Source organism: Podarcis raffonei, chromosome 2 (assembly GCF_027172205.1).
Source record: "Podarcis raffonei isolate rPodRaf1 chromosome 2, rPodRaf1.pri, whole genome shotgun sequence".
NCBI lineage: Eukaryota > Metazoa > Chordata > Lepidosauria > Squamata > Lacertidae > Podarcis > Podarcis raffonei.
The window spans coordinates 74,107,510-74,130,449 of NC_070603.1; the positions used below are offsets into that span (position 1 = coordinate 74,107,510).

The 22,940-nt window shown below is 42.7% G+C and overlaps 1 protein-coding gene across 5 annotated transcripts in view; it reads right to left on the reverse strand.

Annotated features, from left to right (window-relative positions):
* The window catches only part of DCAF1 (DDB1 and CUL4 associated factor 1), a 54,501-nt gene extending 32,578 nt beyond the window's left edge, over positions 1-21,923 (reverse strand). For 2 of the 5 annotated variants that reach the window (XM_053377470.1, XM_053377467.1), the window contains exons 1-8: positions 17,702-17,827; positions 7,671-7,788; positions 7,073-7,149; positions 5,706-5,779; positions 4,802-4,915; positions 3,630-3,767; positions 2,143-2,616; positions 134-235 (exon numbers count right to left, since the gene is read on the reverse strand). In XM_053377470.1, coding sequence (XP_053233445.1) covers positions 134-235; positions 2,143-2,616; positions 3,630-3,767; positions 4,802-4,915; positions 5,706-5,779; positions 7,073-7,149; positions 7,671-7,780 — 1,089 coding nt within the window. In that variant the 5' untranslated portion in view covers positions 7,781-7,788; positions 17,702-17,827. Of the gene's footprint in view, positions 1-133; positions 236-2,142; positions 2,617-3,629; positions 3,768-4,801; positions 4,916-5,705; positions 5,780-6,270; positions 6,451-7,072; positions 7,150-7,670; positions 7,789-17,701; positions 17,828-21,842 lie in introns of those variants that run through there. The other 3 variants (XM_053377469.1, XM_053377472.1, XM_053377471.1) reach the window with 3 other exon arrangements.
* Positions 21,924-22,940: the final 1,017 nt, after the last annotated feature.

Genomic DNA, 22,940 nt, shown 5'->3' on the forward strand with positions numbered 1-22,940 from the left:
CAGAATGCAACTTTGGCACTACTTAACTAGATATCAGGTCCAAAATTATTTATTTCAATAACTGACACGGAAAAAAATAATTGGCACAGAATCACCACTTGTTAACAAGCAATTTGCTCTGCTGTCATTTTACCTTCAGGGCTTCAAAGGTGAGCAGTACATCATTGGTCCGTTTCAAATCAATATAGAACATCATTAGGTCTCTTGATCCAAGTTGCATAAAGATGGGAAGCAGCTGAGAAAAGTAAAAGATTAGTTCACTGTTGAAAAATTTTTGTGGAGAGCATTTTCAACAGTATCATTTCCCTTCCCCTTAAGTTTAAAGGCAAGCAAATACTGACAACAATCAAGATCCATCTCTGTCAAGTGACCAACACTACCTTGTATTTCTTACGACTCAGCTAACAAGTTCCTTCTCAACAATTTTAGATGAAGGTGGTTGTTCAAGAAAGGGAGACAAGAGCCTCCTGTCAAAATATGCATTGCGCCACTGAAGGAAAGGCAGTAAAGAAAGCTAATAAATGCATCTTTTCAGCACTTCTTCTAAATAGTTAACTCTCATTCATATGTTCAAATTATTAAATTGCAGGGGTGGGGAACCTTTTTCAGTCTAAGAGCCACATTCCCTCATGGACCACCTTCCAGGGACCATATACCCCTGGGTAGAGCAATGAATGCAACTCTGACCTTCGGACAGGGGGCTACACTCCAGCCATGCCAAAGGAAGATGCTTCTACACCAGGGGTCGGCAACCTAAGCCCCATGGGCCGGTAGCGGTCCATGAGGTTTGTCTAACTGGCCCATGGCGATCCCTGCCACCACCCCCCACCTGCTCTTACCGGCGCAGCAACTGACCTCTGGGTTGATGGCACCTGTGCACATGCGCACGGGCGCTCCTCCAACCCGGATGTGCGCCAGAAATAGCATGTGCACACACGTGGAGGACAGAGAAGCGCCCCTGTGCATGCACACACTCTATTTCCAGTGTACTTCCGGGTCGGAGGAGCGCTGGAAATAGCGTGTGTGCACGCGCACAGGTGCTCCTCCGACCCGGAAGAGCGCATGTGCGCACATGCTCCTGCCCATCCTCTGACAGACGGAATGTCGACCGGCCCATCCTTGGATAAGGTTGCCAACCTCTGTTCTACACACACACATTCTCCCTATCCAGCAGAGTTCAAGGACACATTCCACCCAGGCAACAGCACTTAAGGACAATACAGAACAGGCCTGTCAAAGGGTGTTGCCTGCGGGAGAAGCACGGCCTAGAAAAGTCTCAAGGACAGGACAGAGAAGCCTGGAGGATCACATTCAGCCCCCGGGGCCAGAGGTTTCCCACCACTGTCTACAGAGGAACATCTCCTTCTCTCAACTCAAAGAGTCACAAAAAAAACCCCTGAGAAAACAATTCCAAGATCTCATTTATCTCATTTACACGCTCTTTGTGTGATGCTCTGGACCACGGGTAGGCAACCTAAGGCCCACGGGCCAGATGCGGCCCAATCGCCTTCTCAATCCGGCCCACAGATGGTCTGGGAATCAGCGTGTTTTTACATGAGTAGAATGTGTACTTTTATTTAAAATGCATCTCTGGGTTATTTGTGGGGCATAGGAATTTGTTCATTTTTTTTTTTCAAAATATAGTCCGGCCCATCACATGGTCTGAGGGACGGTGAACCGGCCCATGGCTGAAAAAGGTTGCTGACCCCTGCTCTGGACACATCTTCAAGCAATTAAGCCCGTCATCTGAGGCACTGCTTCATGTACCACCCTCACAAGGTCTGGAGGGTGGCAACCTTTTCTGTGGCGGCATGTTGTCCCCAGGAAGGTTCGGCTGCTACCTTCATTACATATCTTTAGGTGCCAGGTGAAATCATTTCTCTATAACCAGGCCTTTGACTGATTAAACATTCTATGGCCTTTTAAATGTATTTGTGGGAGGGGGTGATTGGTCTGTTTTTGGTTTTTTGTATTCTCATTTTGAATTTTTGAATTCTGAACTGCCCTGTGATCTTCAGATGAAGGACGGTATACAAATTTTAATCATCATCATTCCAAACCGTCCCCCATTACCACAATTTAATTGGATCATAAAAGGAGCCCATCCAGACATTGCTTGTTTCCTTGCCTTTGTATACCTACCTCTTGATACTCCCCTAAGGGAGTCAAATACTGCAGAATTAACCTTTGCTCTATAGCGGAGGTCAAAGGGTATAAGGTATAGTTCGTGCCAATCACCCAAGGAGACATCTCTGACCAGCTGCTGTTAGACAGTTCAACAAACATCCTTTCTGGCTCCGAAGAGAAGCCGAGTTTTTGTTTTGCTTTCCGGAAATTCTCTCTTTCGTGTTGCTTCCCTGATTTTTTTGTGGCAGAGTTCACCCGACTACTAGTCTTGTGATTTGAGTCAAGGTTAAATGAGATTTCCATATCCCCGGTAACTTCCTCCTGTTCGCCATCCACAGCCATCTCCCCATAATCCATGTCCACAGCTTCTTCATCCAGAGGCAGCAGAGAGTCTGAGGGTACTTTTCGAGGACTAGGCCGCTTGTTTTCGTGTTTTGTGTTCACTTCATTCACTTGCAGCTCTCTCAAGCGCTGAAGCACAAACGCCACCTGTTGCAAAAAGAAAAGGATGCAGCACTTTCACATAAGCAAATTCAAGTCAAGTAGCCTGCAGGAGACCAGGGAAGGAGAAATACAAGGCGTTTTTACCCTGGCTTCTGATTGAGAAGCAGCCCATGTGCCCTTCTCCCACAAAAAAAAAAAAGGACCAAAGGCAAGGAGGGAGGGAGGGTTTGGGTTTTTAAAAAAATAGTTTTTGTGTTTAAAGCAATTTGCATGCAAAGACAGTTCATTTTCATTTTCTGTCTACTGTAGGAGTGCAGGGGGAAATGGACATGGGAAGAAAGACCTGGTGATCTTTGGTGATTACAGGCAAATACATCTATGACCAACGATCTGCACAACTAACATGTGAAATCAGTATTTCAATTTGTTTTGTTAGTTTTAAAAATTATATCCTGCTTTTCACTGTGTAGGTCTCAAAGAGACTTACAACAATAAAACATATATTCTAAAGGCAACTCCCCATTTGTTCCTGTCTGTTCGTGACATCCCTTTTAGCTCACTGTTCTACAGATTGTACTGAAGTGTTTCCTCTGCTCTGGTTTTTATGTTTTTTATTATTATTTTGTATAGGCGTTTGATTTTTGTGCTATTGCTGCAAAGTGCCTTAGGCAACATTTGGTGGACAGACAGTTTACAAACTTAACCAAACTTTTACAATAAATCACTCCATTTTCTCCAGGTTTTGAAATGAACACACCACACCAAGCACATTTCCAGCTACAGGACAGATAAGCATGAGATATGCTACCAAGAGCAGAAACATTAAGAATCAATACTCCGATATGAATCTATTTCCTCCATTTGCAAAGGACAAGTACAGTATGGCAACTTCCTATAAAGCAGAACCATGCAAATTCCCCTCCAGTTTTCCATCATTCACTGCAACTTCTGAAATCACATCTGTGAGGAATGACCCCCCCCAAAGTCTTAGGATTCAATTATGCTTTGCAAGTGCTTGCTTTTAACAGTGGGTGTGACGGATTTGCCATGAGTATTACCAATTGAGAATTCTCATCTCTGTAGTTAGCAGCAATGTCTTGGTTCTCCATGGCCCCTCCCAGCAATCCAGTTGCAAATGTCCTCAGAGGTTGATCAGCCTCTCGTGCCCACTTGAAGAGATTCTCAACTATGCCTTCCTAGAGTTAGTGGGGATGGGGAGAAGGACAGATATTAGCAGATAAATTCTCCTCTCCACAGCCACATACAAAGGGGGAAAAAATAAAACTTATCAAGAATTGGGGAATATCTGAAGTCCTCCTACATTTCCCAAAGTGTAAGCCAGCATTTTCCAACTAGAACACCTAATGTAGATTATTTTCCACAGTAATCCTGAAGCACTTCTGTTGACTTCACAAGGATCACACTGTAATTATATGAGTGTACAGTAGAGTATTATTATACACTTACAATAGCTAAGGTCCACTAAGCAATGGAACTGTGAACGTATGTATAATCAAGGTCTGAAGTAGTGCTAATATGCATATACTAGCAGCCTTTTGTTATTTTTGCTGTGGGATGACCTACTGGTGAGGGAAAAGTCACCTTTTTCAACTGAACAGCCATTTGCTCCTTCACGAAGCACAAACTGCTACAGCAAATGCAGCAAAGCAAGTTTTTTCTCTAACCACATATCACTTCTTTGGATCCTGGTCACATAAACTCGGGAATTTCATGCAAGAATCATCCACTTCCCACTACCCACTACATATTGCAGCTGGGGATTATATGTATTTGGAAGTTTGAGAATGTTTCTCCTGGGAGACCTGCAAACAGCCCAGAAGACAACTGTAAGCCTCAACTCATGATCAAGTTTTCAGAGTTGCATCCTTATGGTAAAAGACCCACAGAACATGGAAAACCTGTTTTTTTGAGAGACAGAGAGAGACAGAGAGACTGAAAGTACAATTTGAAATTCACATCTGTATTGACAAGAAGGCTATTAAAAACTTTTTTAGGCTGGAAACATTCGTGAAATTTATACGCTGTATTTTGTGAACTAATTTACACAGCTGGCATAATGACTCCAAGGCGCCCTAAAACAGATTTTTGATTTCTCACTCCTTTGAAACATAGTCGCTGTCTACCTAAGTCTCTAGAAATAGCAGAGAGAGTGGAGACTGCTAAAATGGTCAACAGGAAGGTTATGTGAGCATCATCTTATATCTGAGACCTTTTCCTGAAAGACGACAGCAGTTTCCAGCCCAGGCATGATGTCCAAAAGGAGTCGACAGGCAGCGGTATTCAAAGGTGGTTCTCTGCTTGTCATCACATAAGCATTCACCAGCTGAAAAGAGATAAAGAGAATTAAATAGTACTGTCTATTAAAAAATGGTCCATATAAGAAAAAGAAGTTGCATAAGCATGCAGTATTGGACTGCAAGAAATATTAAAGATTTCCTCCCTTATTCTGAATGAAGCCAATTTATTATGGCTTAGAGCCTAAGTTACCCTTCTGTGAATGGAAGCAACAACGATCCAATGCTGGCACCCATTGATGGAAGTGGGGAGGCCTTTTTCATCAGTTCCTCCTTTTCTCCGAAGCCCCCAGCACCACCTCCCATATTACACTAGAACAGGGTTTCCCAAATTTGGGTCTCTAGCTGGTTTTGGACTACAACTCCCATCATCCCTAGCTAGCAGGACTAGCTTAAATAAAAAATAAAATTTAAATGTATTTGTCGTTGTCTACAAATCCTCTCAGACCACACAGTCTGCAGGAATTCCAACAGCCAAATTGAATCTACACTTTCCTGGAAGAGCCAGACAAGGCGCAAAGACCATTTTGGGTTGTTTTTGTTTTTTAAGAAGCTGCTGCAGGTATGCATATTAAGTTAACAAACAGAAGGCTCTCCTTTATACTCTTGCTGTTGCAACTTGTACAAGTCAGGCTTAGAAAGATTTTATATCAGTTCTTGGAAAGTACATTCCTAATTAAGCACACAGCAAAGCTAAAAGAAAATGATCACTCTGGTACCCCTAACTTAAGGCAAAAAGATGACCGATTAAAAGAATAATGAAAAGTTCCTAGCAGTCCTGATGAGCAAATCTATGGAAAATGTAAAGGGCAAACCCACTGCATTCATGAAATCGTCGTTCTTGAAGAGTATCCTCAGCAAGTGGCCAAGCATACATTTTGGATCCGCCCGACCTAGAAAGAGATGGACAACAATATCAGCTTGTCTTCCAAACTTGATTAGCAATAATAAATAATTTATTTAAAAGGCATGGCTAAATTTTCTAGCTAGAAGTGAAAGGATGCTTCACATGTATCTTTTCTCTAAATGCATTCTGAGTAACATTTTTTAAAATGTTTTATATGTAGAAAACAAACCTTACGTTTAATGCAAAGCACATAGTTCACAGAATTATAAACAATCAAGCAAAAAAAGATAGTCAAGGCAAATGACACGTTAGGAGTATTTAGAAAACTGAACTGGAAACAGTAATACATTATTACTGCACTAACTGTCATTCTTTCTATTAAAATATCCAAGAACTGAAATGTCTAGACCTAATAAAAAAAAAAATCTCAACATATTAAATTTCACCTCCTAATCCAACTTGCTGACCACCCAATAAACCCCAAGGACAAAAAGTACAGCATACACAGAAAAAGGAAGAGAAGATTGCAACACTAACTTAATCCGCTTGGTAACACTGATCCAAAAGCAAGATAAGGCTAGGCAGTCCCACCTCATATGGTGTATCATTGCCTTGACCTGTGTGCCATTCCAGTATAAAGTAGAATCCCTCACATTTCTTTCAAATTATCTTCATGGTATCTGGTATGTGCACATCTGTAAATTTTGTTTGATCAACCTTAACAAGATATAAGTAGGAAGGTTTAAATGAGCTGGAAAACTGCCTTCTATTTGCTCTGCGACAGCTGATTCTCTCATTTTTCATTCCAGGCCTCTCACAATAAATTTAAGTCCGCTTTCAATTTATTCTTAATTTGTTTAAATATATATCACTGGCCTAAGAAACCACTAAACCGAAAGTGAGGAACATGCAACCATCCAGATGCTGTTGAACTATAACTCCCATCATCCTTGACCACCAGCAGTGTTTGATGAGCTGTGGGTGCATGCAAAGGTTCCCCACCACTTTGCTACACTACTTACAGACTGAGCCGCTAAAAAGGATTCAGAAGCTCAGCAAGTGTCAGCACAAAAACGTGACTATGGGTTTTCACTGTGTGAGGTATGCCCACATTCCCCCCCCCCCTTATATGCATTATTTCTAAAGTAGATGGAAGGGCAAATTCTGAAAGGAATTGTTGAAATGTGTCAAGCACTGGGGAGAAATCTGAGTGCCATCCTAGCAGATAAACTCTGTGGAGCTACATCTCTGCGGTCTTGGCCTTCCCACCCTCTCTCTCGTTTACAACACGAGCAAGAATGAAGTCACAGTGGATTTGTATGCTCTCAATGCATCTTACCAGGGTGCCTATCATCAAATGGATCCGGATCTCGCTTGCGGTACTCTTCTGTCTCCTTCTCAATCAATTCCGACATTCTAGAAAGGGGGGTGAAGAAACATGAGCCACTTGAAATCCCCCTCACAATGAACGCTGCTAAAGAACTTCAAAAACCACTCACCCACCCACGTTCCAATTGTACTGCAGATGACTGAGACACACAGCAGTAATTCAGCAAAGGAAATAAATGAGACTCTGAAGTGCTACACCCTGCTGAAACAAGGTCTATGCTGCCTTGTAATAAATGGGTGATGTCTGCCCTCGCAAGGCAGCTACCAACACAGGAACCCAGAAGACAGTAAAGAAAGCATTTATGTTAACATCTGCTCTCCTTTAATATTTGTTGGGTTCCTATGTTGGGAAGTATCATCAAAAAATTATAGATGATTGCTAGACACTTGCAACTAAGGACTCTCGAAGTCCTTGTTTTTCTGCCATAATTTTTTCGTGACACTCTGCCCCTCCTTGTTTCAGAAAAGCCTCACTGGGTAGGCAGGTTGCAAGCAGGACTGAGTATAGCATTGCTTGTGTAACTGCACTTCTGAACAACTGTACTTACCGAGTAAGGATAGGAACAATATCTTGCCCACTGCCATGCTCTTTTTCCCACTGCTCCAGCAAAGCAGTAAGCTCAGCCTTGGAATCCACAAGTTCAGAACATGAAGTCATGACTCACCCTAAAGGTTGAAGGGAGGAAATCAGTACCAACTGGAAAGTAGCTCAGCTCTCAAAGGCATTACTTCACAAACAAAAATTTAAAAATCTGAGTTTCCAAAAGGATTTTTTTACACACGAATGCTGCAGCCCTAAGCAAATCGCACTGAAATTAACGGGGTCTACTTCCTACTAAGAACAATTAAATTAAGCTGGGTAGATGCGGTGATTTTCACAATTTTCCTGCCCCTAGCAAATAAAATTGTACAACTCTAGGCAGATGACACATTGTATAATGACGGACAAAGAGTTCAAAAGGACCCTTGAGTTAAGGACAGAAACTGGACTTGTAAAATGGTTCAATGATCTGTTTCTTTGAAGGCTCAAATACTATTCAAGAAAGGCCAATTGTGGTGTTTTTTAAGGGCAATGTGAATCGCCTGGGAGTATTCAGTACTGAAGCATCATTTAAATTAAGTCTGAGCAGACCTAATAAACGTCTGGATGAACAGTGTATCTTGGCAGATACAAGTAAACCTCTCTGAGCTTTCCAAAGAAGAGCAGGACAGAGATCCACAACATTAGGCTGGCTTTGGCGTCCAGTCAAAAATATGCAGTGACCATGACCCTGTGACTTTCCCAGATCTTAGAATTAAATGACAGTAATTTTATTATTTATACCTCACCCATCTGGCTAGGTTGCCCCAGCCACTCTGAGCGGCTTCCAGCACATATAAAAATAAAACAGAATTATACAGCTGGAAGGGAACACCAGGGTCATCTAGTCCAACACCCTTCAAGTGCAGGAATCCTGCTCACAGCCATCCTTGGGTGGGCTTGAACCACCAAACTTCTGGTTAACAGCCAGAAGCACTGACCCATTGTGCCACCTTTCATTGTGCTGCCAAAATACAGAGAACATTTCCTGCTTTCGTCTTTAGTTCCAATTTTGGAAAGCAGGTGGGGCGAGGGGACCCTTCCTGTAAAAACAAGCCCCAGCATTCACCTCCAGCTTGGAGGTGGAGACAGCATACAGTGGTACCTTGCAAGACGAATGCCTCGCAAGACGAAAAACACGCAAGACGAAAGAGTTTTCCGTTTTTTGAGTCGTTCCGCAAGACGAATTTCCCTATGGGCTTGCTTCGCAAGACGAAAGGTCTTGCGAGTTCTTGCGAGTTTGTTTCCTTTTTCTTAAAGCCGCTAAGCCGTTAATAGCCGCTAAGCCGCTAATAGCCGTGCTTCGCAAGACGAAGAGACTCGCGGAACGGATTAATTTCGTCTTGAGAGGCACCACTGTATAGGGATTTCCCCTGCCAAGGACCTCAGAAACCCATTGAGGGTGACCCCTATTCCCCACGGCAGCTTCAAGCTAGAAAAGGACTGCATCTTGCTGATTCGTCACTTCCTTGCAAGGCACTTGGAACAGCAATGGCAAATAATAATAATAACAATAATAATAATAATATCCTCACACACCCCAGCTTCCCTTACTAACTCAAGAGAGGAAGGTTAGGGTTCATCATTTTGTCACCATGCTTCTATGAGGAAGGGCTGTGGCAAAGTGGTAAAACATCAGAAGGTCCTTAGTTCAAATCCTGGCATCTCTAAGTAGGTCTGGTAATGTGCTGTCTGAAACCCTAGAACCAATGCCAGTCAGTATAGATAATACTGAAAGAGATGGGCCAATGGCTTGACTTCCTATATCCATGGCACTCATAGCACCAAAATCATCTCCACTCTTTTCTAAATACATACTCTAGTCACGTTTAATATGTGTAAACCACCATTCCTCCCCCACCCCATTTTCCTTAGAAACTTACTCAATTATCTCCAACCTTCCTCCCAATTTTGGAGCTGGGGAAAGAGTCAAATTTGCCCCTACAGTTATAGACACCAGGAGAAAACATTCCTCTTCTCCCCGGCCTTTGGCTAATTAAACAATCTATGGTCTTTTATAGTGGGGCGCGTATTGTTTTCTTTGTTATGATTGTTTGTTTGTTATTATATTATGTATTTCTGTGTTTTTATACTACAAACCTCCATGTGATCTGCTGATGGAGGGTGGTATATTAATTTAATAAAATAAAAATAGTTATTATTAATTATTAAGTAATTATTAATAAATACAAAATAAATAATGGGCTTTCAGAGTCACCAAAGCCCCACCCAAATCTTCCCTAGCTTGGAAGCAGAGAGGAAAGCTGGAGCTCATCACATTCATCAGAGGCTGGAAACATTTGCCATGGTGGTGATGTCAGCAAGTGAAACTGTGGACCCATAGAAGAGAATAGATTATAGTAAGGGAGTTTATTACAATAAAACTTGAGCCTTTAAGTCAGTCTTAACTAAGTATTATTTTTTTCAAAGCTGCCATATTAGGCTTGCATTTATTCATGAAGGCCTCTCTCAAATGAACTCTCATAAAATTGCAGACCAACTCCATTGGAAACAGCAGCCCATCACACAGCTACTGAGCTTCTTCTGACAAGTGCCACACAGAAAGGGCTACCAAAACCTAAAGCTAAAGGGACCCCTGACTGTTAGGTCCAGTCATGGCCGACTCTGGGGTTGCAGCGCTCATCTCGCTTTATTGGCCAAGGGAGCCGGCGTACCGCTTCCAGGTCATGTGGCCAGCATGACTAAGCTGCTTCTGGCGAACCAGAGCAGCGTACGGAAACGCCGTTTACCTTCCCCCCGGAGCGGTACCTATTTATCTATTTGCACTTCGTGCTTTCGAACTGCTAGGTTGGCAGGAGCAGGGACCGAACAACAGGAGCTCACCCCCTCGTGGGGATTCAAACCGCCAACCTTCTGATCGGCAAACCCGTGTCCCCTACCAAAACCTAGAGGGGCTTTATTACAGAGGACTCCTGGTGTTACTAACAGCACCATGAAAACCCAGACGGAACAAAAATACTGCTGGTGGGGTGGGGGTGGGGGTTCCACCAAGCCAGAAATGATTGTTCAACTTGTTTTGGATGAGAATGCACTCCCACTTTCAGAATCAAGCAGACAGCTTGAGTGTGCTTCTTGATCAAGCACTTTATGCCAGCTGTGTCCCTTCCTGGAAAATCAGACCCAGCAAGTCATTCATGCTCACTACATCCAAACTTTTTCATTCTTCCACCCCTACTCTCCACAGAGTAGGTTGCCAGAGGAGGAACACATCAGATTTCCTAGAAGTCTAACTAATACCCTGCTTTTCCTTCCATTGCTCTGTCCATTTCTGCTTCTCCTCACCATCACCAAATACATAAAATTAAACCAACGGTTTAGACTATGATCCACAGACTGTTGATCTGGAGCTTTAAAAATGTTGATCTGGAGCTTTAAAAATGTATTGTATCAAGATATCTTAAGAATCACTCTCTTCCAAACAAACCTGTGCAGACTCTTCAGCTAGAACTCTGCTGACTCCTCACACACCTGCACACCTGAAGTACAGTGGGCAGATTTTAAGGGTGCTTGGGATGAGAGAAGGTAAATTTTTGTTGCATGACTGGAAGTCTACATGCAGTGTTGGATTCTGCCCATAATATGAGGCACACAACTGTCTAAAATCAGGACAGATTCAGTAATATTTTCCTAGTCTGCTGAAGAATCCAACAGTATTCAGCTGTGATCACATACAACATGTATTCATTTGGCAGATGGCAAAGTCAACTGGCCACTTTCCCAAACCTATGAAACTACACTGTTCAGAGGAGTAAATAATCCTGGATCCTACTTTTAGGACTGTTCTCTTCCTGTTTTCAAACTTCCTGGACTTTTCATATTTTGTAAGTATACCTGCTTTGGTATACTTGAAGATATTCAGTACAATTCCTCATTGCTCCCCAGCCCACACCAAATTTATTTGGCTCACTTTCGGTTGTCATTTTCAGGTGATTATAAGTCTTACTTACTGTGCCTTCTGCTTTAACAGTAACATTTTCACTGTGCTGTTCTTATTTATACTGGGAAATGTAAGCATATCCTATACATTCTCAGTGAGCCTTGAGTCCACAGTGGTGGAGAAACCACACTCAATGCATAGCTTTCTATCTCACTGATATACTGTTTCCTGAAAGGCAATCTGCACTTTTTAGAGCTTTTCCCATCCACAAACAGATCCCTCTTCCCACTTTATCAGACATTATTCTAAGTGCAAAAGCAGAAGACAGCTGTGAATATATTGGCAGTACATCAGAAAGTAGCAGTAAGAATACACAGCCCAAGACTCACAAATATCTAGATATCTGATGAGTCATTTGGGGAAAGACCGGGGAAGAGGGAAGACCAGAATCTTAATTTGAAAGATTTTGAACACTGAACAGTGCAAGGCACACTATAGTATTTGCTTCTGTGTTCTGCCAATTCATTCCCCCTGCAACCCCTGGGCTAAGCAAGTTGCTTTCTCAAAACAGGAAGAGCCAATGACAACAGGATCAATCCATATACTTGACCAATTATTTATTTGGTTACATAGTTTGCATTATTATAATATGCAATTTCATAGATTAGCTTCAAATACAGCTGTAAAAAAAAAACTTGGCAAGGGAATGTGAGCTCAAAGGCAGCACACAACAATCAACACACACACATATCCACTCACCCTGACATCAAAGGATTAATTCCATGCCAAGGCAATGTTTTGTCCAAAGTATTATACAGATAACAGGTGTCTTTTGTTAATCTGTAAACTCTCTAGTCCAGCAAGTTTTCCAATATCAAATGAAGTATAGTCACAGCTGATGTTCACAGGAGAAACCCCATTGTTTGTACAGTACATTTAATACACTGCAATGAGTGGGAGGTGTTTAGGTCCATTTATGTGACCTAATTAGATGAAATTGCAAGCATCCCCACACTAAAGAAGTTATTGTTTTAAGCAATGAAGAAGTTGAATCTTCCTTTTCTAAAGAAACAGTTTTGCTTGAAAGCATTATATGGGGCTACTTGTGCAGTTTCCAATGGAATTGCCACTTACCTAAGAGCTGGCAATTATCACCAGGGTAGTTACACTGGGAACAAGAGAAGTCTTACTGAGTGTCTTGAAACAAGGCACAGGATGAAGAAAACAGACTGTTGGAAACCACTGCCTCAGGGTGCCCTGAGGCAGCTGTTTCCAGTGTTAGAAACTCAGCTATATAATCTAATCACCGAATGGACCTTTAAACCTAGGTTACAGTTGCCACAATGAAATATTTAGGCACCATCCCCCCCCAGAGATTATTATTATTCATTTCGTTTCTATACTGCTTTATATTTTAAAGAACAAATCTCTAAGCAGTTTACAACACATTAAAACATCAATTACAACAATCCAGAATAAAACAAATTCAAGTTTCAAGGAAAATACTTCAGATCCTTCTCTAAGTGACTTTTTGCTTTCCCCAGATGCAAACCTGGCATCCAGAGGTTGCATTTGGACCCGTGTCTGGTGCCTGGCTAATTTCTAACACTGGCTTTTCCCAAAGGCTTCCTTCATCTTTCCCATAAAATGTAAAGGTAAAGGTACCCCTGACCGTTAGGTCCAGTCGCGGACAACTTTGGGGTTGTGCACTCATCGCACTCTATAGGCTGAGGGAGCCGGAGTTTATCCGTAGACAGCTTCCAGGTCATGTGGCCAGCATGACTAAGCTGCTTCTGGCAAACCAGAGCAGCGCAGAAAAACGCCGTTTACCTTCCCGCCAGAACAGTACCTATTTATCTACTTGCACTTTGATGTGCTTTTGAACTGCTAGGTTGGCAAGAGCAGGGACCGAGCAACGGCAGCTCACCCCATTGCGGGGATTCGAACCACCGACCTTCTAATGGGCAAGCCCTAGGCTCTGTGGTTTAGACCATAGCACTACCCACGTCCCGCTCATCTTTCCCATACAGAAAGCCAAAGGAACACAGCTTCAACTAAGTGTGCCTCTCTGTGTGTGTTACATATGCAAATGCAAGTATGTACCTACATACGCCTGTGTGTGCATGCAAGAGAGAGAATGAATGACTGTTAGCAGCTTTTTTTAAAAAAAGTTTTATTAATTTTCTTAATAAACAATCATTACATTGAAAAAGAAAAAAACAAAACATCTATATTCACTCTTAATATTAATCCATATTTTGGGATTCATCGATTCCCCTGACTTCCCTTCACTCCCTTCCCTGGTACCTTTGTGTTATTTTCATTTGTGGATGTGAACAAAAAGACTCTCTAATTACTTCCTTATTTAAACATTCTCCATAACATTACAAGTGTTTTTTTTTAAAAAAAAATCCTGCTAATATATTAACTTCCTTACATTGCTTTTGCTGTTAGCAGCTTTGCCTTGCCAGCAGCAGAGTGTTTTTGCCCTCCTTCCCAACCTTGGAATAAATACTTATAGCCATTCCTTTTCCTCAACCATAGCTTACAGCTATTTCATTTTAGTCCAAAATTATCGTCATAATCTTTTTTCAAAAAAACCTAAATCCCCAACCGCTTTTGGCTTGTGGCTACCCCCCCCCCAAAAAAAAAATCAGCAATGGCGAAATGCTGTCCTTTGGCAAAAAAAAAAATTAGCCACCCCAGTGTGGTTCAGTGGCAACCTGGGAGAGCGGCCAACAAGACCTGGATCAAATCTTCATCATGGATTCACTAGGTGATAGCGTACTATATGGATGGGATTCAGCTAAGTTTTACTCAGAGCACACCAATGGAAATTAATGAACATGACTACACTAGGCCCATTAATTTCAGCAGGTCTACTCTTAGTAAAACTTGGTTGATTATCAATATAACTATTGTTCAACCTCAGTTCCTTATTTAGAAAAGAAAAAAAAAACATTTACAGTAATCTACTTTGCAAGTAATCTACAGTAAACATTTACAGTAATCTACTTTGGGACGCGGGTGGTGCTGTGGGTTAAACCACAGAGCCTAGGACTTGCCCATCAGAAGGTCGGCGGTTCGAATCCCTGCGACGGGGTGAGCGCCCCTTGTTCGGTCCCTGCTCCTGCCAACCTAGCAGTTCAAAAGCACGTCAAAGTGCAAGTAGATAAATAGGTACCGCTCCGGCAAGAAGGTAAACGGAGTTTCCGTGTGCTGCTCTGGTTCGCCAGAAGCAGCTTAGTCATGCTGGCCACATGACTCGGAAGCTGTACGCCGGCTCCCTCAGACAATAAAGCAAGATGAGTGCCGCAAACCCAGAGTCGGCCACGACTGGATCTAATGGTCAGGGGTCCCTTTACCTTTTACTTTGCAAGATTACTGTGAAGGTCCAAAAATAAACAAAGTATTTTATATATCAGAAATACATTTGCCATGGAAGGCCAAACAAGAATAGGTATGTGATCAGTATATTCTGTAATTAATAGCAGCTGTTAAGGAAGGAGCAAACTGAGACACGACCAGATCAAGTCTAGCCCCTGCCCTGCCCCACAGTCACCCCACCACCATCATTTCACCAATTAAAATCACACATACAAACCTGCTATTTTCCTACTTTGAGGGAAAACATACCCAATACTACCTATGGTTTCTCTCTGTAGAGCAAATAGCTTCAGGGGACAAGTTGTTAAAAATAGGGGCAAGCATTAACCCCTCTCACCTGCCACAGTAATCCTAATCTGATGCGCTCCTGCCATCCAGCAGCTGCTATTATTATTAATCATTATATAATTGAATGATTGTCATGTGTTTACATGGGGAAATGTAAAGGCCTGAGCAGTATTATGTTGTGATCAAGTCAAATCTTGCCACCCACCCATGACACTGTATCACCATGGGCATGGATGGAATGGGAGAGTGGCGAAGATGCATGTCTGATGACCCTTTCCCTATGCAAACCTGACAGGTGTTTAGATGGGGCTATGCAGATAAGGCTTACTGGGGAAGTTTTAACAGTTCACATTGAGATTCATGGAACAAAGAAAGAGGGTTGTGCTTCAGGATGTAGTTACAAGGGAAGACCCATATCCTCACTACAGGAGACCAATGCCAGATCTACCCACTTCCCTGCCCACAACCATTTTGCAACTAGCACAGGTCGAATTGCGACTACGGTGAAATCTCTGGATGCCAGGTTGGTGACTAAACATCTCCACCTGGCTGGCCCCTCCAACTGTCTTAAGCAGAGTTTATTTACTGCCTTTATATCCTACCTTTGCCTCCAAGGAGGGCTTCCCCCTCCCCAGTTAATCCCTACAACAATGCTGTGAGGTAGGTTAAGAGATTGGGACTGGGACAAGGTCACCCAGTGAGCTTCATGACTGAGTGAGGATTTGAACCCTGATCTTCCAAGTCCTATTGACACTCTAACCACCACTACACAACACTATCTTCCTGCTGTGGTGCAGCTATATAAAGTAAGTAGGTAAATAAATCTGGGGCAAGTAAAATGTTACTTAGAGAAGGATCTGAAATATTGTATTTGAAGCTTAAATTTGTTTTATTCTGTATTGTTTTATTTGATGTTTTAATGTGTTGTAAACATCTTGGAGATTTTTTTCTTTAAAATATAAAGCAGTATAGAATGAAAATAATATTAATAACAGTAACAACTCAGCTGGAGGGGGTGACACCTAGACATACCATTGTGGTGACTGTAACCTAGGTTTAAGGCACCATTTGGCAATTAACTTATATATCCAAGTTTCTAACACTGCCCACAACACCTGATACTGGATGGCCTGGCTTCTACCAATATAAGAAACCAAATGCAAGGGCTGCAAGGTAGATTTTCACTCCCTCAGAGGTCCCTGTAATATGCAAGCCACTGTCACCCTACCACAGAACACACTGCCCATAAGGGCAGGTGTATCAGTAAATAGTATATTCCAAGAGAGAAGCATCACAGGTGATCCTTGTATTATTCAATATCTGGGGCTAAGTTCTAAAATTAAATATACTACAACTCAAACCAATCTAAAATTTCTTCCCCACTCCAACGTGTATGCAGCAGGGGTAGTAGTAGCTTCCCATTGGTCTGGGGAAAAGAATTATTCACACGCACAAAGACAGGAACAACTTCGCAGAGCTGAATTCTGGCATCGAAAACAGTTTCCTAACTCAAACTAAGCCCTACAATTGGTGTCGCAAAGAGAAAGGTGGTTCACGTGGGGGGAAGAGAATAAGCTTCGGGCAGACAAAACCTCCCTCGAGAGTTTATATAAAAGCTGCCACGGCGCCAGCGTCCCTCCCCCACCCTGAGAGGTGACAGCTGGGGGCCAAAGAGGAGGAGGAGAAAAAGCGGGTTGGGAACAAAACAGAAAAGGTATGCTCGCGTTGGCAGGATCAGCAAGGACCAGAAGCCGGGCAAGTAAAAGAGGAAGGGAAGGGGGGGACAGAGGAAGAAACTACCCTCTACTTTGCAACACATGTTGGCCTTTGACCCCCCCAGCATCACCCTAACCCCTCTTCTCCGCCTCCAGCACTTTCGGGGGGAGGGGGAGGGGAGAAGCCGAAAGATACAGGGCGATCCGCGTGGAGACGAGAGAAAAGTGAGTTGCTCGCCTACCAGGGCAGCCCTGCGCGCGTTGACTCGGAACTCGGTCGCACCGTGGCTTACGGAAAACATGCCCACGACCGCAACCAATGGCTTAGGTATATCGCTACGTATCCCCCATATGGGCACTTCCCCCTCGCACGCGACCCCCTCAAACTCCCTTCCCTTCTTTACACGGGGAGATAAAGCGAGAGCCAGCGCCGTCTCCTCTCCCTTTGCTCCCGGCCCGGGAGGACAACGCGGAGAAGGGCCCGAGCCGCCTTCCGCCCGCCCGCCTCCCCCCCCCACCTCCCGGTCCTGGGCACCGGCGAGAGGGAGCCAGGAACACATGGGAGCCTCGCTGCCGGGGCTAGAAAGCAGCCTCCGCGCCGTCCGCCCAGGCGGGCTGCCGAGGCGGCCCCCACCCCGGCCTGCGCCTGTCACCGGCCTCGGCTTGCCGGCCTGCCCTTTCCCCCCTCAGCCCGGCCCCCGCTCGCCGTACCTGTCCGGCGTCGCTGCTGCCCCTCTCGGCCTCCTTCCGGCCCCCCACGCACCGCGGCCCGGCGGCTGCTATCACTATGGCGGGCACACACTTTGCTCGTCACCGCGCTAGAGCTCCGTCACCCCCCTCCCTCTCCCACGCGCTCATCGGCTCGCCGGCACGCACGCACGCCCGAGGGGGGGGGACGGCGCGCGCTCTGGCGACAGGGAAATGTAGTCCGGGCTACCTGCGCGTGCGCCGCCGAGCCCAAAGCCCGCTCCCATCCTCTCGCAAAGCACTTTGGGAGTTGCAGTCTACTGTCCCCATAATAGCGCATCTCTGCATCTCCTGCCGATAGGCCGCTCGTTGCGTGTTTGAGGGAGCAGCCGGTGAAGGCGCGCTATTGACAGCTTGCTTGCCCTTACTGCCGTCGAGGAAATAATTTTGAAATAGAAAACGGGAGCTGGAAGTGCAGCTGCTGAAGGCACCATTCAAGAGTCATCGCAGTTGAAAATTTGTCAGAAGCTAGATGAAAACGTTCAGGCGCTGGGAAACCAAGTGCAACGTTATTCTGCTTTAAAAGTGCTTCTGCCTTAGCGAAGAGATGCGGAGGAAAGAGATGGGCACTGGCTCCACAGCTGCTGTAACGCTCACCTGAATGCATTAAATCCAAGGCCAACCCACCATGTGCTAAATGACGGATGGGCAGAAGGTAGATTGGGATCTACTGGTAGATCTCTGGCTGATTTGCAATAGGTTGTTTAAGGTTAGCAACGACAAAATTGCTTTTTTCCTCCTAAACCGTTGCTGAAATGAAGAGGGTTAACCAGGGTTTTATTTTGGAGTGAACTGACAGAGCTGAGATCACTTCTGGTACTGAAAACCAATTATTCGGCTCAGAATGTACTCACAGACGCCCTGTTCTTTAAGACTACGTATCTTTTGTGCCTGGCCCAGGTTGGTGGATATTGGAGTTTGGAACTAACTGACTAGATCCAAAGCAGCTAAACTCTGCCTGTCTCTGAACTAAATAATGTACAAAGCAGACATTGAGAAGCTAGTGGCCGTTTCCTAAATATGTTTACTTGAAGGTCCCATTGTGGTCTTATGGGACTTACACACTAATAAATGTGTTTTGCATTGTGTCCCAACTGTACAACTTTTTAAACCTAGGATTCTAATTTACATTCATCCATAGTCATAAGACCTTTATTATGAGAAGATGTGCACTCAAATTCTCTTTTTCGTAAGTTCCAATGCAGGTTCCAACATGGAGAAAAGCAGTTGTTCCAAATAATAGCCCAATCCTATATGGATTTAGGTATACCTGATTCCATTGAAATTAATAGGTTTACAGTGCAATCCTGCGTCTCATATATCCTATATCTATAAGTATATACAGAATTGCAGCTTTAAGTGCTGGTAACATTGCAGAGAAATAGGAAATAAGAATATAGTATATACCTATGGCAGTTCCTTTTCAAAATATGAATACACTTTTGCACAGAATTCAGAACTTCACAAGTGCTCTTCCAAGAACCATAAAAATTAAAATTAGGAGGAACAACCCATTATTCATCGTCCCATTTGTTTTTCTGCACATTTCAAACATCATAGTATTGGTGTTGCCACAGTACATAAATGAAGAACAAAATCCTTCAGCAATAAACACCAGTACATATCAATAATGCAATCACAATATTAACCATTTGGTTAATAAGCTACATTCTGAGTCAGCCAAACCTGACCATCACCATCAAATTAAACTGTTGTGTCCATATTTGCAACCTTTTTTCCCTTTTTTGTAATTTAGTGTTTTATTGATTTTTCAGAGTCAATAATACAGAAACATTAAATAAAACTCTCTCTGCAAATAAATAACAATTACATTCACCCTCTCCAGTGCCTCACTTTTATTTTCATTCACAGCATCAAATTAAACATATAGAAAGCAATTTCCTCCGAGATAATTAATACAAAGATACAGTAAGACTCATTGAACTCTCTTGCTGCTCAACAAAAATCCACAGCATTTCACTGTATGTTATTCTGTCTAAGATTGCAGTCCTAACCCCACTTATGTGTGATTGCAGTCCTAACCCCATTGAATTAAATATGACTTACCTCTGAGTAGACATGGTTAGGTTTGCATAGTAAGTAATCCTTATAAACAAAATTACAGCTGCTATCTGAACCACTTCTCTCTCCCTCCTGTTACAGAGTTCAGCGGGACCTATTCTCAAGTAAGTGCACATAGAACGAGACAGCAATCCATGACATAGATTTCATTGAACTGGACTTTTAAGTGGCTATAAGTATTATTTGTTCCAGGTTTGACTAGAATTAACCTCCTGAGAGAGGTTAGATATTATTTTTAGTGCATGAAATATTTATTGCACACGTGTATGATAACCAGTATACTAATTCGGGTCTATGTATGTAGTAAGCCTGTGGGCCAGGGATTATGTCACTTCATTCTGTAGTTCCTTTAGTAGAGATGAGCTAAAGTTTGGAATCAGAATCTACTGTCAACATCTGACTTTTGGTTAAATGACTGATGGAAGTTAATACAACATTTGTTCATTTCTGTAGAAACCATCAGACACTGTCAAATGTAAACTGCTATTGCATGCAACCTGTCAGATGTTGAATACTATATGTCAGATACAGAATTAACATTATTATTGTATTTTCTACATTTATATATAAAAATAACATATTACAACAAAACCAATTTAAAATACTATCCCTAAAATGCAAACTAAATTCATAGAATAGATACAGCAGTTAAAAACAGCAGCATAATCTGTTCTAGAATTCAAGTCATAAGAAGCGCCATCTTTGCTGTTCCCCTAAAATCACCCAGATATAGTGTGCTCAGGGAGTCATTCTATGTGCAAAGCACTCTTGTATACAAGTAAGGCCAGGTCCAGAGCATCCCCAAGCTGTGACCCTGCATTTTCAGAAGGCATGCAACCACTCCCAACACCAGTCATCCAAACTAGAACACTTCCTGCTGCCAGAAGGAACCCCTATACTGCTTGGATTGTTTCAGCTTGTTAGGTCTCATCTGACCTGGTCTAGGGCTGCCTACACACCATACAATTTAGGCACATTTAAAAGCACATAACTTCTAGTAAAGAATCCTAGAATTATAGTTTGTTAACAGTAGTGGGAATTGTAATTCTATTAGATGTAAACTACAGTTCCCAGTAGTATTTGGGTGAAGAAGTCATGTGCTTTAGATGTAAAGTGTGTACTTAGTCTACACCCTTCTTGGGATAAGTGTTATGAGCATACCAGGCTGGTAGCCAGATTGAAGTAGGTAATAAATTCAGTATTCTGCAGGAAAACCTGGAGCCGAGATGCCACCCCCCTCTGCAACACCTTCCCTAAGAAAAGATCAAGACTGAGCAGAAAATTAGACCAGAAACAACAGAGAATGAAGTATGAGTGAAAGAACCAAAGAGATGAGTGCAAAATGGGAAGGAGCACAAAATTTTCTGTTCTGAAAAGAATCACTACAGCAGAACATGGAAGAAGAATCCAAAATTAAAGCAAAAACAATAGCATAAAGGCCATACACTGGACTAGAGGTGTAATCAGATTAACAGGTGTTAAGTTAAATAGATATTATCAAAGGAGTTATCAAAAGAGGAAGATTAAATTATTTTGGGAAGGAGAGCATGCAACCATTTGTCTCCCAAATCAGAAATCTCTAGACACTCCCACTGTTCTAAATGTTCATACAGATTGCACATTTTCTGAGATGCAGTAGAGTACTTTTTCTAGTTGCACAATTTCCAGCATCACTGGCCTGAGAACAGACTCCTGCCTAAAATTCTCAAGAGTCACTGCTCGTCAGTGTAGACAGTACTGAGCTAAATTAACCAATGGTCTGACTTAGTATAAGGCAGCTTCCTGTGTTCCTAGGGCTATTGTACACCTATAAGAGAGTAGATCAAAGATGCCCAGGGATTTCAAGTTTATGCCTAAAAATGTAAGGTGTGTGGCTCCATCAAACAGGCATTTGAAAACACATGCACATGTCAGATAAATACCTAAGTTTCACTATGACTCCTTATTGAGAGTACTCCCAGTAGCAAACATATTTCCCATAAGTTTGCAGAAGGCTGTATTTCACAGAACACTTTATATTTACCTTTAGAGAAAAACCTGTTGATTAACGCTGATGAAGCGTTAAGAGAAGACGGCAACTCGTTTTCTTCTGGTGGCAGATGACTTTGTTTCATTTGGTTTTTCTTCTGTTACAACCACCTTGCCTTCTTCAAACATGTGTTTTATCACCAGATTCCATTCTGATGTCACAAAGCAGCCAGATATTCTCTTGTAAGCATGTTTCTTTCTTTGGTTTTCACAAGAAGCCTTTGAAAATTAAGATACTGCAGGATAGGTTGTATAGATCCCAAAAGACACATTGGTGCACAATGAATTTTTAAAGGATTATGCTGGAGATGAGTTGTTGTTTTTTTGTAAACTTTGGGCACTGAAGTGTTCCAGGTGGATTTCCCCACTAATGCCACACATGCATTTAACAATGAGGGAAAGGGGGAAGAGAACAGGAGAATATCTCAGTGGGTGCATATCATAAAGCCCTGTATTCAGAGCACACTTTTGCTAGCTGTTCTTTTGTGATACAGATTCATGAATATCAAAGGATGGAGAGGTTTGTCCTGAACTCAAAGCCAACTGGTAAAATGTCTTTTTTTCTTTCTTTTTGTGTTGAGCCTACAAAACAGGAAACTGATTCTGCCACATGCTCTACTATTCTTAAATGGCATTCCCCTGAAAACAAAGAGCAAGAAAAGGTCAAATAAACTTCAGATTTGCTGGACAGTATATTTCAGCCTGAAAGACTCATCCAGCATAGGCATTAGGTTTGTCCTGTCCCATACCTTGTGCTACAAACAAGCTGAGGTCATTTGTTCAGGAGATTTTTCTCAGCACAAAAATATAATATATGCTGGAGAGGTGACTCAGCCAAGGATCCTGTATTCAGTAGGCAAGTGGAAGCCAAGACAGAGCCTTTTGCTTGAGAGGAACATTGCAGAGAATGAAGGCTCCCATGAGATTAGATTCAGGTAGGTAGCCGTGTTGGTCTGACGCAGTCGAAATAAAAAAAAAAAATTGTCCAGTAGCACCTTAGAGACCAACTAAGTTTGTTCTGGGTATAAGCTTTTGTGTGTATCTGAAGAAGTGTGCATGCACACAAAAGCTTATAGCCAGAACAAACTTGGTC